The sequence below is a fragment of the Danio rerio genome, chromosome 10 (assembly GCF_052040795.2).
Source record: "Danio rerio strain M-AB ecotype USA chromosome 10, GRCz13ab, whole genome shotgun sequence".
In the NCBI taxonomy this organism is placed as follows: Eukaryota; Metazoa; Chordata; class Actinopteri; order Cypriniformes; family Danionidae; genus Danio; species Danio rerio.
Genome location: NC_141030.1, coordinates 6,602,321 through 6,615,000, shown reverse-complemented (window position 1 = coordinate 6,615,000; position 12,680 = coordinate 6,602,321). Strand labels below are relative to the sequence as shown.

Genomic DNA, 12,680 nt, shown 5'->3' with positions numbered 1-12,680 from the left:
AAGGGGTAGGGGTGTCCCAATTCTCTTTAGCTTGAAGGCGTAGGGTTAAGGGGAAGGGGTGAATAGCGCTTTAAACAAAGATTTTTCAGGACCACACTCGAAACCAAAGGGTTAGAAAATTTCCCAGAATACACCAGCCACAACGGCAGTATTGCAGAACCAGGAAGTAAGGAGATGCACGAATTAGTATTTTTTTGTCATTACGAAATTTTTATGACAAACAAGCACATGCTTTATTATATTCATAACCGCGTTCATGTTTTACCGTCATGCTTAAAAAAAAAAAAAAAACGCTAAATTTTGCAATCTATGTTCCATAATAATAATTTCTGTATAGCAGTCCTACAACATTCAGACACTCGATGACGCTCAAATACCCTATCAGAAAAGTCTAGTCGCTGAGAAACCAATTTTTACAGTGTCTGCTATAATGTTAGTGTTGTTTTCGTGTGTTCAGATGAATATGGCCATTGTGTAAATGTGCAGAATAGTTACGATCTTATTGACACATTATTTCGTTATGATAACCTAATATATGGCTTTAGTGATTTCCTGAAGAATAATACCAAATAATAGCACAACTGGAATAACTACAGCAGTCGAGATCGTCTGATCTCAAATGAAGCAAGAGCTCACGATGACATATGATGACGTGTGCAGGTGCTGTAGTGCTGTCCCAATTCTTAAGGGTAAATTTTGAAGTCCTTAACCCTCGGTTGAAGGGCCAAGGGGAAGTGGTAGGGGTTCAAAAATAGAATTGGGGTTGGGCCTTTAAGACTATTTCACAAGTATTATAAAGTTGACATGAAATGGAAGTTAAATTGTCCTTAAATCTTCTTTAATGTTGTTAGCAACATCCATCTACCAACAATACAATTGGTTTGCAAATGATGAAATCATGCACCACCCTGCCCTACATTTTATTCTGATTTCAGGACCATTTCAAGTTGATATACATGAAAATATTTTTTTTTTTACAAAATAATGAAGTGCACAGATTTTGAGTCAAGTGAACTCATTGTCATGTTCAAGAAACCAGTCTGAATTTTGAATAACCATCTTAATTGGTACTAATGAGCCCAAAGTGTGCCAAGAAAATATCCCTCACACCATTAAACCATCACCACCAGCATGAACCGTTGATAAAAGGCAGGATGGTTCCATGCTCAAAATTTGACTCAAAATGCGGAACCTACTGTACCATCCGAATGTCACAGCAGAAATCGAGACTCATCAGACCAGGCTACGTTTCTCCAATCTTCTATTGTCCAATTTTGGTGAGCCTGTGCAAATTGTAGCCTCAGTTTCTGTTCTTAGCTGACAGAGGTGGCACCCTGTGTCGTCTTCTGCCACTGTAGCTCATCTGCCTCAAGGTCCGATGTGTTCAGAGATGCTTTTCTGCATACCTTGGTTGTAACGAGTGGTTATTTGAGTTACTGTTGCCTTTCTATCAGCTTAAACCAGTCTGGCCATTCTCCTCTAACATCAACAAGGCATTTGCGCCCACAGAACTGCCACTCACTGTATATTTTCTCTTTTTCTGGACCATTCTCTGTAAACCCTAGAGATGGTTGTGCGGGAAAATCTCAGTAGATCAGCAGTTTCTGAAATACTCAGACCAGCCCGTCTGGCATCAACAACCATTCCACGTTCAAAGTCACTTAAATCACCTTTCTTCCTCATTCTGATGCTCGGTTTGAACTTCAGTAGATCGTCTTGACCATGTCTACATGCCTAAATGCATAGATCGATTGGCCATGTGATTAGAAATTTGTGTTAATGAGCAGATGAACAGGTGAACCTAACAAAGTGGCCGGTGAGTGTATAATGCTATATACAAACAATTTCACCAAATGACTTGAATTCCTCTATATGGAAACAATGAATGAATTTTCTATTGATTGGCATGCTGCTGTAGGGGAACAGATCATGCACAGAATGTAATAAATTACAAGTATAGCTAAATGCAATAGAGCAAACATAAAAGTAAATTAAAGCTGCAAGCAGCGATGATAGGGACCTCGCACCCGGGCTCACTGCCGCCCGGTGGCCTCAGGATGATAGAGAACAGCGAACAATAATATTTTAGGCCGATATATATAAAGAAGCCGAGAAAATCACAGATTTATGCCAAACTTCCTCCTGTCAGCAGGTGGTGCTATGACTGTGACTCAAGATTGGTATGTAGATGCCTTCAGGAGAGGAATCTTATCAACAATGTGAATTTTCAGGCAGGTCGGATGTTGTTTGGCTGAGTTATAAGCCAAACTTCCTGTTGCCAGCAGGTGGCGCTTGACTGTCTTAATGTTGGTATGTTGATGTCTTCAGAAGAGGACTTTAATCAACCATGTGAAGTTTCAGGCAGATTAGACATTGTGGGGCTGAGTTATAAGCAAAACTACCTTCTGCCAGCAGGTGGCGCTATGACAGACTCAATATTGTTATGTGGATGTATTCAGGAGAGGACTTTTATCCACCATGTTAAGTTTTACACTGATCGGACATTGTGTGGATGAGTTATAAGCCAAAATTCCTTCCGTCACTAGGTGGCGCTATGACTGACTCAATATTGGCATGTATATGTGTTCAGGAGAGGACTTTTATAAAGCATGTGAAGTTTCAGGCTGATCGGACAATGTGTGGTTGAGTTATAAGGACTTCCTGTTCCATGGCGAAGCGTTGAGGTTTGTCATGCCACCACAAACACGACCCTCTGCGAAAACTCTAGATCTTCACAATATATCAACGATAGAGCTTTCAGATAACAACCAACCAAATTTGGTGCTGATACGAAAAAATTTGTGGGAGGAGTTTTTTACTCTGTAAATTATGACATTTCCTGTGGCCAGCAGGTGGCGCTATAACTGTATCTGGATATTGGCATGTAAACGTGTTCAGGTCAGGACGCTTATTAAATGTGTGATTTTTGAGGCAGATCGGATAATGCATGCCTGAGTTATAATGACTTCCGGTTTTGTGGCGAATTGTCAAAGTTTGCAAGGCCGCCACGGACACGCCCATCGACGAAAACTCTAAAGCTTCGCAATTTAACATCGCCAAGGCCTTTAGATGACAAAACCCAATTTTGGTGTCGATAGGATAAAATCCCTAGGAGGAGTTCGTTAAGATACAAAGCCTGGAAATGGCAAAAATGCCACTTATTTGCCGCAGGAAGTTAAAAATATCCGACTTCCTGTTGGGTTTGAGATATGGCTCCAAGAGACTTTTTCATCTGTGTCGGCGTGTTTGAGGTGTGTGCCAATTTTCGTGCATGTGCGTGATTCGTAGATCAGGGGCTCGTCCGTTTAATTTTTATAGGTGGCGCTGTTGAGCCATTTTGCCACGCCCACTTCAATATTGTTATGTGGATGTGTTCAGGAGAGGACTTTTATCAACCATGTGAAGTTTCAGGCAGATCGGACTTTGTGTGGTTGAGTTATGAGGACTTCCTGTTCCATGGCGAAGCGTTGAGGTTTGTCATGCCGCCACGGACACGCCCCTCTGCGAAAACTCTAGATCTTTACAAAATATCACCGATAGAGCTTTCAGATGACACCACTCAAATTTGATGCTAATTCGAAAAAATTTGTGGGAGGAGTTTATTACTCCGTAAATCATGTCATTTCCTGTGGCCAGCAGGTGGCGCTATAACTATATCTGGATATGGGCATGTAAACGTGTTCAGGTCAGGACTCTTATCAAACGTGTGAAATTTTAAGCAGATCGGATAATGCATGCCTGAGTTATAACGACTTCCTGTTTTGTGGCGAATCGTCAAAGTTTGCGAGGCCGCCACGGACACGCCCATCGACGAAAACTCTAAAGCTTCGCAATTTAACATCGCCAAGTCCTTTAGATGACAAAACCCAATTTTGGTGTCGATCGGATAAAATCCCTAGGAGGAGTTCGTTAAAATACAACGCCTGGAAATGGCAAAAACACCACTTTTTCGCCGCAGGAAGTCAAAAATATCCGACTTCCTGTTGGGTTTGAGATATGGCTCCAAGAGACTTTTTCGTATGTTTTGGCATGTTTGAGGTGTGTGCCACTTTTCGTGCATGTGCGTGATTCGTATATCGGGGGCTTGTCCGTTTAATTTTTCTAGGTGGCGCTGTCGAGTCATTTTGCCACGCCTACTTTCGAAGCCCATAACAAACGTAAATTTTCGCCACTTCTGAGGCGTGTGCAAAGTTTCGTGAGTTTTCGGGCATGTTTAGCCCCTCAAAACCGCGATTCATTCCGCGGAAGAAGAAGAAGAATAATAATAAACGGAGCAATTCCAATAGGGCCTTGCACCGTTCGGTGCTCGGTCCCTAAATAAACAGTACTTTATGGATTTCAGGCTAGACAAATCATATTCAGGTTAAAAAAATAACAATGCAAAGACTTAAACTGTTGAAACAGTTCCAAAAATGATTCTCTATAAACGTTACAAAGGTAAAATTGCTTGTGTGTGAATGCCTTATAACTGCATTGGGCACCCCTGCTCAAATCGATATATTGTGCAGCCGTAACAACTACTACATACATATGAAAATACTATGAGTAAATTTAGATTTCATGATGACTTTAACATTTGATCACCACCTAAACATGAATGACCCATGCATGAGTGAGATTTCGTAAATGCATTATGTTGCACAATGCATGAGAAAACTGTAATTACACACACAAGAAATGAAATTCAAACAGAAGGAAGACATTTTGACATTTATTACAGCAGCAAAAGAAAGTAAAGCAGTGACAGACATAACAGCATTGAGACGGTTTCTGCGGTGGAAGTGTCAACAGTGCCAAACATCAGACTTTAAGAACCACTAAACGGACACTCATGGAAACAACAAACAATGTTGACCACTCCACCTCAGCTCTCAGGATCAGAAAGACAGGACACAAAACATGAGCTTCATCTAATCAGACTGTACCATGACGCCTGATGTCTGTTTCACAGTCACACGGAGAACGAACAGATGGACAGAATCAGCCAAATGGACAGGAAAAGACAGAGGAGACCGAAAGAGTGTTTAGAGGGTGGTCATGTCGTTAAGAGCCAGATCCAGCTCCTCGCTGAGGGCTTTACCCTTCAGTTTCTGAGCGTACACCTCATCTGTACATCATTCCAGATGAGCAGAGAGAAGACCAACAAAGGACAGAACCGACAATGAGCAGAAAAAGACAAAACAACAGTGTGAGATGAAGGACTATAAAGGCCACCTTCAACAACAACAACAACAACGCCTGCATGTCTGCACAACATGCCATCAGTATGAAATCTTGGTTAGAAAGCATAAACGTCAGGCTCACTTGTCTCGATCAAGCTGCCTGAAATGAAACTCCATGCACTTAATCCCACGAAACATGCTCTCACGTGTCGTCTATTTATTCACTGTTCATATAAGGTGTCAGTCAACACGCCAATAAACAGATGACATGCAGTCCAGTCCATTAAAAACACAACAGATCCATCTGCCAAAAGGCACACAAGGCCTTTGCCACTTCAAGCAATGTTAGTATATTACAACCAGCTCAAACAATGCAAAACTGTGTTTTCTATTACTCTTTTTGGTTTGAAAAAAGGAAAGAAACAGAGCTGTGTCAAAAACAATTGTTGGAGAAATCAATTCTGCATTTTTCAAAATGCATCGATTCGCAATTCTCTCTTGAATCATTTCAGAGTAGTTAAGAACTAGCCTAGAGTGTAATCTGCTGGTAAAAAAACAGCTAAAGTGCCCTATAAAAACTAGCCTAGAGCACCATCTGTTGTTAACAACTAGCCTAGAGCACCATCTGCAGCAAAAAACTAGCCTAGAGCACCATCTGTTGTTAACAACTAGCCTAGAGCACCATCTGCAGCAAAAAACTAGCCTAGAGCCTCATCTGCTGATAAAAAGTAGCCTAGCATGTCTTCTTCAGTTAAAAACTAGCCTAGATTGCCATCTGCTAATAAAAACAAGCCTAGAGCACTGTCTGCTTTAAAAAAAAAGTCTAGAGCGCCATCAACAGTTAGAAACTAGCCTAGAGCGCTGTTTATAATAATTAGCCTAAAGCACTGTCTGTTGTTAAAAAAAGCCTAGGGTGCTGTCTGTTAAAAACTAGCCTAGAGCACCGTCTGTTGATAATAATTAGTCTAGAGCGTTGTCTGTTGTGAAAAAAACTAGCTTAGAGAGCCACCTACAGTTGAAAACTAGCCTAAAGCACCGTCTGTTGATAATAATTAGCCTAGAGTGCTGTCTGTTGTTAAAAATTAGACTAGGGTAATCTGTTGATAATAATTAGCCTAGAGCGCTGTCTGCTGTTAAAAACTAGCTTTAAACACTGTCTGTTGATAATAATTAGTCTAGAGCGCTGTCTGTTGTTAAAAAAACTAGCCTAGGGTCATCTGTTGATAATAATTAGCCTACAGCACAGCCTGTTGTTATAAACTAGCATAAAGTTCAGTCTCTCGATAAGAATTAGCCTAGAGTGCTGTTGTTAAAAACTAGCCTAAAGCTCCGTCTCTTGATAAAAATGAGCCTACAGTGCTGCTGTTAAGAACTAACCTAAAGCTCTGTCTGTCGATAATAACTAGCCAAGAGTTTGTGGTTAAAAACTAGCCTAAAGCACCGTCTGTTGATAAGAATTAGCCTAGAGCGCTGTCTGATGTTAAAAACTAGCCTAAAGCTCCGTCTGTTAAAAAGATTTAGCCTACAGCGATGTCTGGTGTTTTAAACTAGCCTCTGTCTGTTGATAATATTTAGCCTAGAGTGTTGTCTTTTGATAATAATTAGCCTAGAGCGCCATCTGCTATTAAAAACAAGCATAGCGCTGTCTGCTGTCAAAGATTAGCCTAGAGTGCCATCTGCAGTTAAGAACTAGCTTAGTGTTATCTGATGCAAAAAACTGACATCTGCTGTTAATAACTAGCCTAAAATGTTGACTGTTGGTAAAAAGTACCCTGGAGCGCCATCTGCAGTTAAAAACTAGCCTAGAGTGTTGTCTTTTGATAATAATTAGCCTAGAGCGCCATCTGCTATTAAAAACAAGCATAGCACTGTCTGCTGTCAAAGATTAGCCTAGAGCGCCATCTGCAGTTAAGAACTAGCCTACTGTCATCTGATGCAAAAAAAAACTGACATCTGCTGTTAATAACTAGCCTAAAATGTTGACTTGTTAAAAATTACCCTGGAGCGCCATCTGCAGTTAAAAACTAGCCTAGAGTGCAGTCTGTTGATAATAATTAGCCTGGAGCACTGTTTGTAGTTAAAAACTAGCCCAGAGTGCCGTCTGCTGTTAAAAACTAGCCTAAAGCACCATCCGTTTATAATAATTAGCTTAAAGCTCTGTCTGTTAAGTTAAAAACTAGCCTAGAGCACTGTCTGTTGAAAACAATTAGCCTAGCAAGACGTCTACTGTTAAAACCTAGCCTAAAACACCACCTGTTGTTAAAAACTAGCCTAGAGTGCTCTGTCGTTAAAAACTAGTCTAGATCGACGTCTGCTTGTAGAAACCAGACTAGAGCGCCACCTGCAGTTTAAAACTAGCCTATTGCGCCATCTACTGTTAAAAACTAGCCTAGAGCATCATTTGTTTTTAAAGACTTGCCTAAAGTGCCATCAGCTGTTGAACTAAGCTGAGAATTGATCAAAGGGAGAATAGCGATGTGTTTAGAAAAATATCTGAATCTACACATAACCAATTCAACTTATTTTTGGCCAGAGCTATAAAAAGAAATTGAACTTAGAATGGCACACTGGAGTGAGGCAACAACACCACTAATACACACAAGTTCACTGTCGTTATTGGTCATTAGTAAAATATTTACAGGCAGAATCATGAATGTTGAAGTCGTACCTTCTAAATCATCAATGGTCTTCTCAAGCTTCGCCACAGACCTCTCAGCAAACTCAGCACGTGTTTCAGCCTAAAGAAATAAAAACCAACATATTCTTATGAAACAATTAGAACAAGATGGAAACGTCTGATACTAAACAGCAATTAAAAAATGGAAGTTCTTCTCTTCAATTGTTTTAGGACTTCCAATTTACTTCATATGGCAACAAAGACTAGACTGTAACAAACAGCAATCCACAAACGAGTGCACTTGAGGAAAATGGCAGTTAGTAAAATAAAGCACCATAACACATTTTTTTGCAGCTATAAATCTACGAACAGGGAATGAAAGCAAAAGTCTCGAGGCAATAACGTTGCAATGGCTGAGCTCACTCTTACGTAAAACAATAATGTCAATTTGTAAGGTATAATTAAGGAAATACTGATGACTTATTAGATTAATAATGCACATCTGAGGTAGTGTTGCAGCCATGATGGGAAGCATCAGGCTTAAGTACACATCAGGTGCTCTTTATTTTATAATTATTCAATGGACCAGAGTCAATTACACTCCTGAGCAAAATCTTAAGAGAGGGGGAAACATTCCAAGTATTCTCATTTTGCACTGAAGGTGCAATGAGGTTTTAAGTACTAGGCATAGGCTGGTATAAAATTCTGACGCTATGATAAGGTATACCTTGATGATGAAGTATACCTTGAACACGGTTATTGTCCCATGCCTAGCAAGTACTGCTTTGAAATGCCAAATGAAGACACAGGTGCAACACGTAAAATAACAGAGAATAGGCAATTACATGAAAATTGCATTTAAACTCAAACAGGCTCAAATCAGCAGAACAAAAATTTAGGACCATAGCCTTAAAAAGGTAAATTCTGTGCAAAACTGGCTTTGCTGTAATTTTGGCCTGCAACACTCTCATGATCTCTAGATGGCAAAGGCAAAAAGGCTTTCTCTCTTTAAATGTGGCAGGATTGTTGAGCTGCACAAGCAAGGGCCCTCACAGCGCATCATTGCTGCCGAAGTTGGATGCAGTAAGACAGTCATTAGATCCTGAGCGTTAAGGGACAAATAAGTAAAGTGGTAGACCCAAAAAACTGCCAAAACTTCAGAGAAGACACAGGCAGATCCTCAAACTAAATTAAGGCCCTTACCGATGCTGACTGTAGCCCAATAACCATAAAACGACATCTTTGAGAGAAGAGCTTAAAGAACAAAAAACGTCATTAAAGGTCACGTCTTCTCCCACACCACAAACTTACCCGTTTGGAATTTGCAAGGGAGCACCAAACATGGGACATTGTCCTCTGATGAAAAAACAAAAATTAACCTGGATGGTCCACAGATTCCACAGGAGATGTTTTCAGGACGGCACAGGGGTGGAGGCTCTATCTTGATCTGGGCTGCTTTTTTCTTCAATGGTAAAATTGAGCTTCAAGTTGAGCAGCGGATTTGAACAGCTGCAGTGGGCATCCCTCTTGACTGAGAGCCCTCGTCTGTGCAGTAATGACTGGATCTTTTCACAGGACAATCCTGCAATTCACAATGCCTTCTGACAAAATGCTTCTTCCAGGAAAAAAAAAATGCTCTTTTGAACCATCCTGCTTGCTCCCCTGATTTAAATCCCATCATTTGGGGATGGATGGCAGGGGAAGTTTACAAAAACGGACGCCAGTTCCAGACCGTAGGTGAACTTCTTGAAGCTTTCTTAACCACAAGTGATCAACAAGAATGGAGGTATTACTCACTACAGAGTAATTTTTGACAATTTCAATTCCATTCAATACTATTTTCGTGTTTTTTGCCTATGGTCCTAAATTTGAGCCTGTTTGAGTTTAAATGCTTTTTGCAATAAATTGCCTATTCTCTGTTTTTTGGCTTCTGCACCCGTGTCTTCTTTGGGTATTTTAAAGCAGTACTTACACTCGGATTATGATCTACCAGTGCAAAATGTGAATACCTATAATGTTTCCCCGGTCTTAAGATTTTGTTCAGGAGTGTATACTACAGTTACCACATCTAAAGACACACTTGCATTTTAAGAAATGTTTCAGGCGTTTCTCTTCAAACAGCTCCTGTGTGTACTACTACTTACTTTCACATCTTACCCAAAGCCTTTTGTTTTATTTGCCTTTTATTTTATTTTTCTATTTTTTATCTGATTTGTGACAGTTAAAATGAATCATTAAACTGTGAACTATAATATGGCCAAACCTGCCTTGAACTACTTTAGTTGTGAGATTATTTAAAAATAATGGCACACCTTAAAATGTAAAACAGAACCAGTCATTCAACAGCCCAGTAGCATACTTTACTATAAAACATGATACACATTTGATTAATTTGTCATACACTTTTTTACTCAGGCATGCTCAATTCTCTATTCACACTGAATTATTCAAAAGGTAGCTAAAACTGAATAATTTTATAGTTCACTCACATACTGAAAAGAAAAATGTATCCTATTTCAAGTAGGTATCACTGCAGCCTGGAGACCTCCAAATGGGAGTTAATACAACACAAGTAGATTGGCTCACCTCCAAGTGAGAGGGACTTGCGCCACAGATGGGCTGGGTTTAGGTGGTTTAAGTGGAGTAGACATTAATAAGACACATAAGGTTACTGTAAAGTTGGATTTAGGATTGGGGTAGGGTGTAGATATTTATAAGGCACAATATTGGACTCAGTTTCATGTACAAATAAGATAAATCCAGTGGTCAAATCCTGCTTCTTTTAGCTTCAACTTTTTTAAAAAATAATCCATGCTTTTATTACCACTAGATTGGACTATTGTAACTCGCTATACTTTGGGATTAGTCAGATAACCTTATCCCGGCTACAATCAGTTCAAAATGCTGCTGCAAGGCTTTTAACAGGTACCAAGAAACATGATCACATTACACCAGTTTTACGCTCTTTGTACTGGTTGCCTGTGAACTATTGAGTCACTTTTAAAATCTTGGTTTTTAAATCTCTAAATGGACTAGCACCTTTTTTATCTGTCAGACATGTTAATTCAGCATCAGCCTGGTCGGTCTCTTCGGTCATCTAACCAGAGACTGTTATGCATCCCTAAGTTGAGGCTGAAATGCAGAGGTGGCTGTGCCTTTGCAGTAGCTGGTCCTAAGTTGTGGAATGCTCTGCCCCTCTGTATTAAGCCTGGTTTATACTCTGTTTTTTGGCTTCTGCACCCGTGTCTTCTTTGGGTATTTTAAAGCAGTACTTACACTCGGATTATGATCTACCAGTGCAAAATGTGAATACCTATAATGTTTCCCCGGTCTTAAGATTTTGTTCAGGAGTGTATACTACAGTTACCACCTCTAAAGACACAATTGCATTTTATTAAGTATTAAGCCTGGTTTATACTTCTGCGTCAAGTGACCGGCGTGACCCACGGCGCATGCAACGCACGTGGCTGTGCATTTATACTTCTGCTCGCTGTCTCTGTTGGTCTGCATTACACTTCCGAAACGCTAGTTGGCAGTGAGGTGTAAATGTTCATCTGTGTCGAGTTTGTTCTCTGGATCCTCTGTGTCTTCACTTCCTGGATGTACAAGTGGCTCAAACTCGCACATTTTGAGGCAGGAACCGGCGGACGTGCAAGAACCTTAACTATGAGGTAAACACAAAACAAAACTTTCCATCCGGAGCTCCTTCACGGAACTCCACACTTGTAAACAATCGCTCCATTGGGGTCGTGTCCAGCTCGCGCCATTCACGCGGCTCTCTGTCCCGCCCAGACTCGTCAGCACTACCAAGCCGACCAATCACAGAGCTTGCGCTACGCGTCGTTGCGACGTGTAGTTTCAATTTTTGAGAGGTGCACGTCAGCAACGCCGGCGGCCACGGCGAAGGGCTATGCGTCAGCGCCGTAGCATACGCCGGCGTTTGACGCAGAAGTATAAATCAGCCATTAGGTTTCATCCCTGTCTGTTTTTAAATCTAGGTTGAAAACTTACCACTTACATTTGGCATTTTATCAGTAAAAATGGTCTGTTTTAGCAATAATTTTATATTTGTTTTTTCTCCGTTTTGATTTGTACTGTGCAGCACATTGGTCAACCTCTGGTTGTGTTAAACAGTGCTATATAAATAAAATTGATATTGACAAGACATTAAATAAATAAGTCCCACTTGAAGCTCAAGTCCCACTCACTTGAAGCTAGCCCGGACCTCCGTTTATACCCTTCTCTCCTATCTTGATCTTTGATGTTTTATACTATTTTATTTTTGCCCAACAAATCCAGAAACATTTCATAAAGCTTAAAATCATGTTTTAAATAGAGGTCAACTTCAATGCACTCCAGTGATCCAGTGAAACTCAAACTCACCTCTTTGAGTTTGTCGGTGAGTACTCTGATTTCCTCTTCATATTTGTCTTCCTTTGTGGAGTACTGGAGAATAAATGGGGGAAAAACAATAAATGATGCACCCATCACTGTGTCAAAGTCAAGAGCTTTTCTTGCGATAAACAAGCCTTTGAAGATGAAAGATAAAGAGTGGCTTTAGATATCACTCACTCTACAGTATACAACCTACTACAGAATACTAAAATACATGACTAAGTCTGAAATCAGAAGAAGAACAGCTTTGCATAGCTTTGGCAACAGAGATGGCTGTGAAGTCAATAAGTATGAGAAATTTAATTTGCTTAGCTAAGAAAATTGATTTTAAAAACTGGCTTGTTTCACCTTGCATGAGGCCTGTCACGATATCTATTTTTTTGGACGAAATATTGCACCAAACATTATTGCGATACATGATATTAATCGCTGTTAAGACATTATAATAGCCTCATAATGCAAGTACACTGTCAAAGAACACTAAATATTTTATTTTCATGAGTATT

At 40.1% G+C, this 12,680-nt stretch overlaps 2 protein-coding genes across 25 annotated transcripts in view; both read right to left on the bottom strand.

The window, feature by feature from the left end:
* The window catches only part of tln1 (talin 1), a 1,269,505-nt gene that overhangs the window by 1,020,655 nt on the left and 236,170 nt on the right, over nt 1-12,680 (bottom strand). The window lies entirely within an intron of this gene.
* tpm2 (tropomyosin 2 (beta)) overlaps nt 1-12,680 on the bottom strand; it is a 60,464-nt gene that overhangs the window by 11,135 nt on the left and 36,649 nt on the right. For 8 of the 24 annotated variants that reach the window (XR_015500305.1, XR_015500304.1, XR_015500313.1 and 5 more), the window contains 2 exons: nt 12,163-12,225; nt 7,831-7,900 (listed from right to left, as the gene is read on the bottom strand). Coding sequence is in view for 9 of the 24 variants with exons in the window: in XM_087269228.1 (XP_087125354.1) it covers nt 7,831-7,900; nt 12,163-12,225 (133 nt within the window). In the remaining 15 variants the exon portion in view is untranslated. 24 annotated transcript variants of the gene reach the window in all.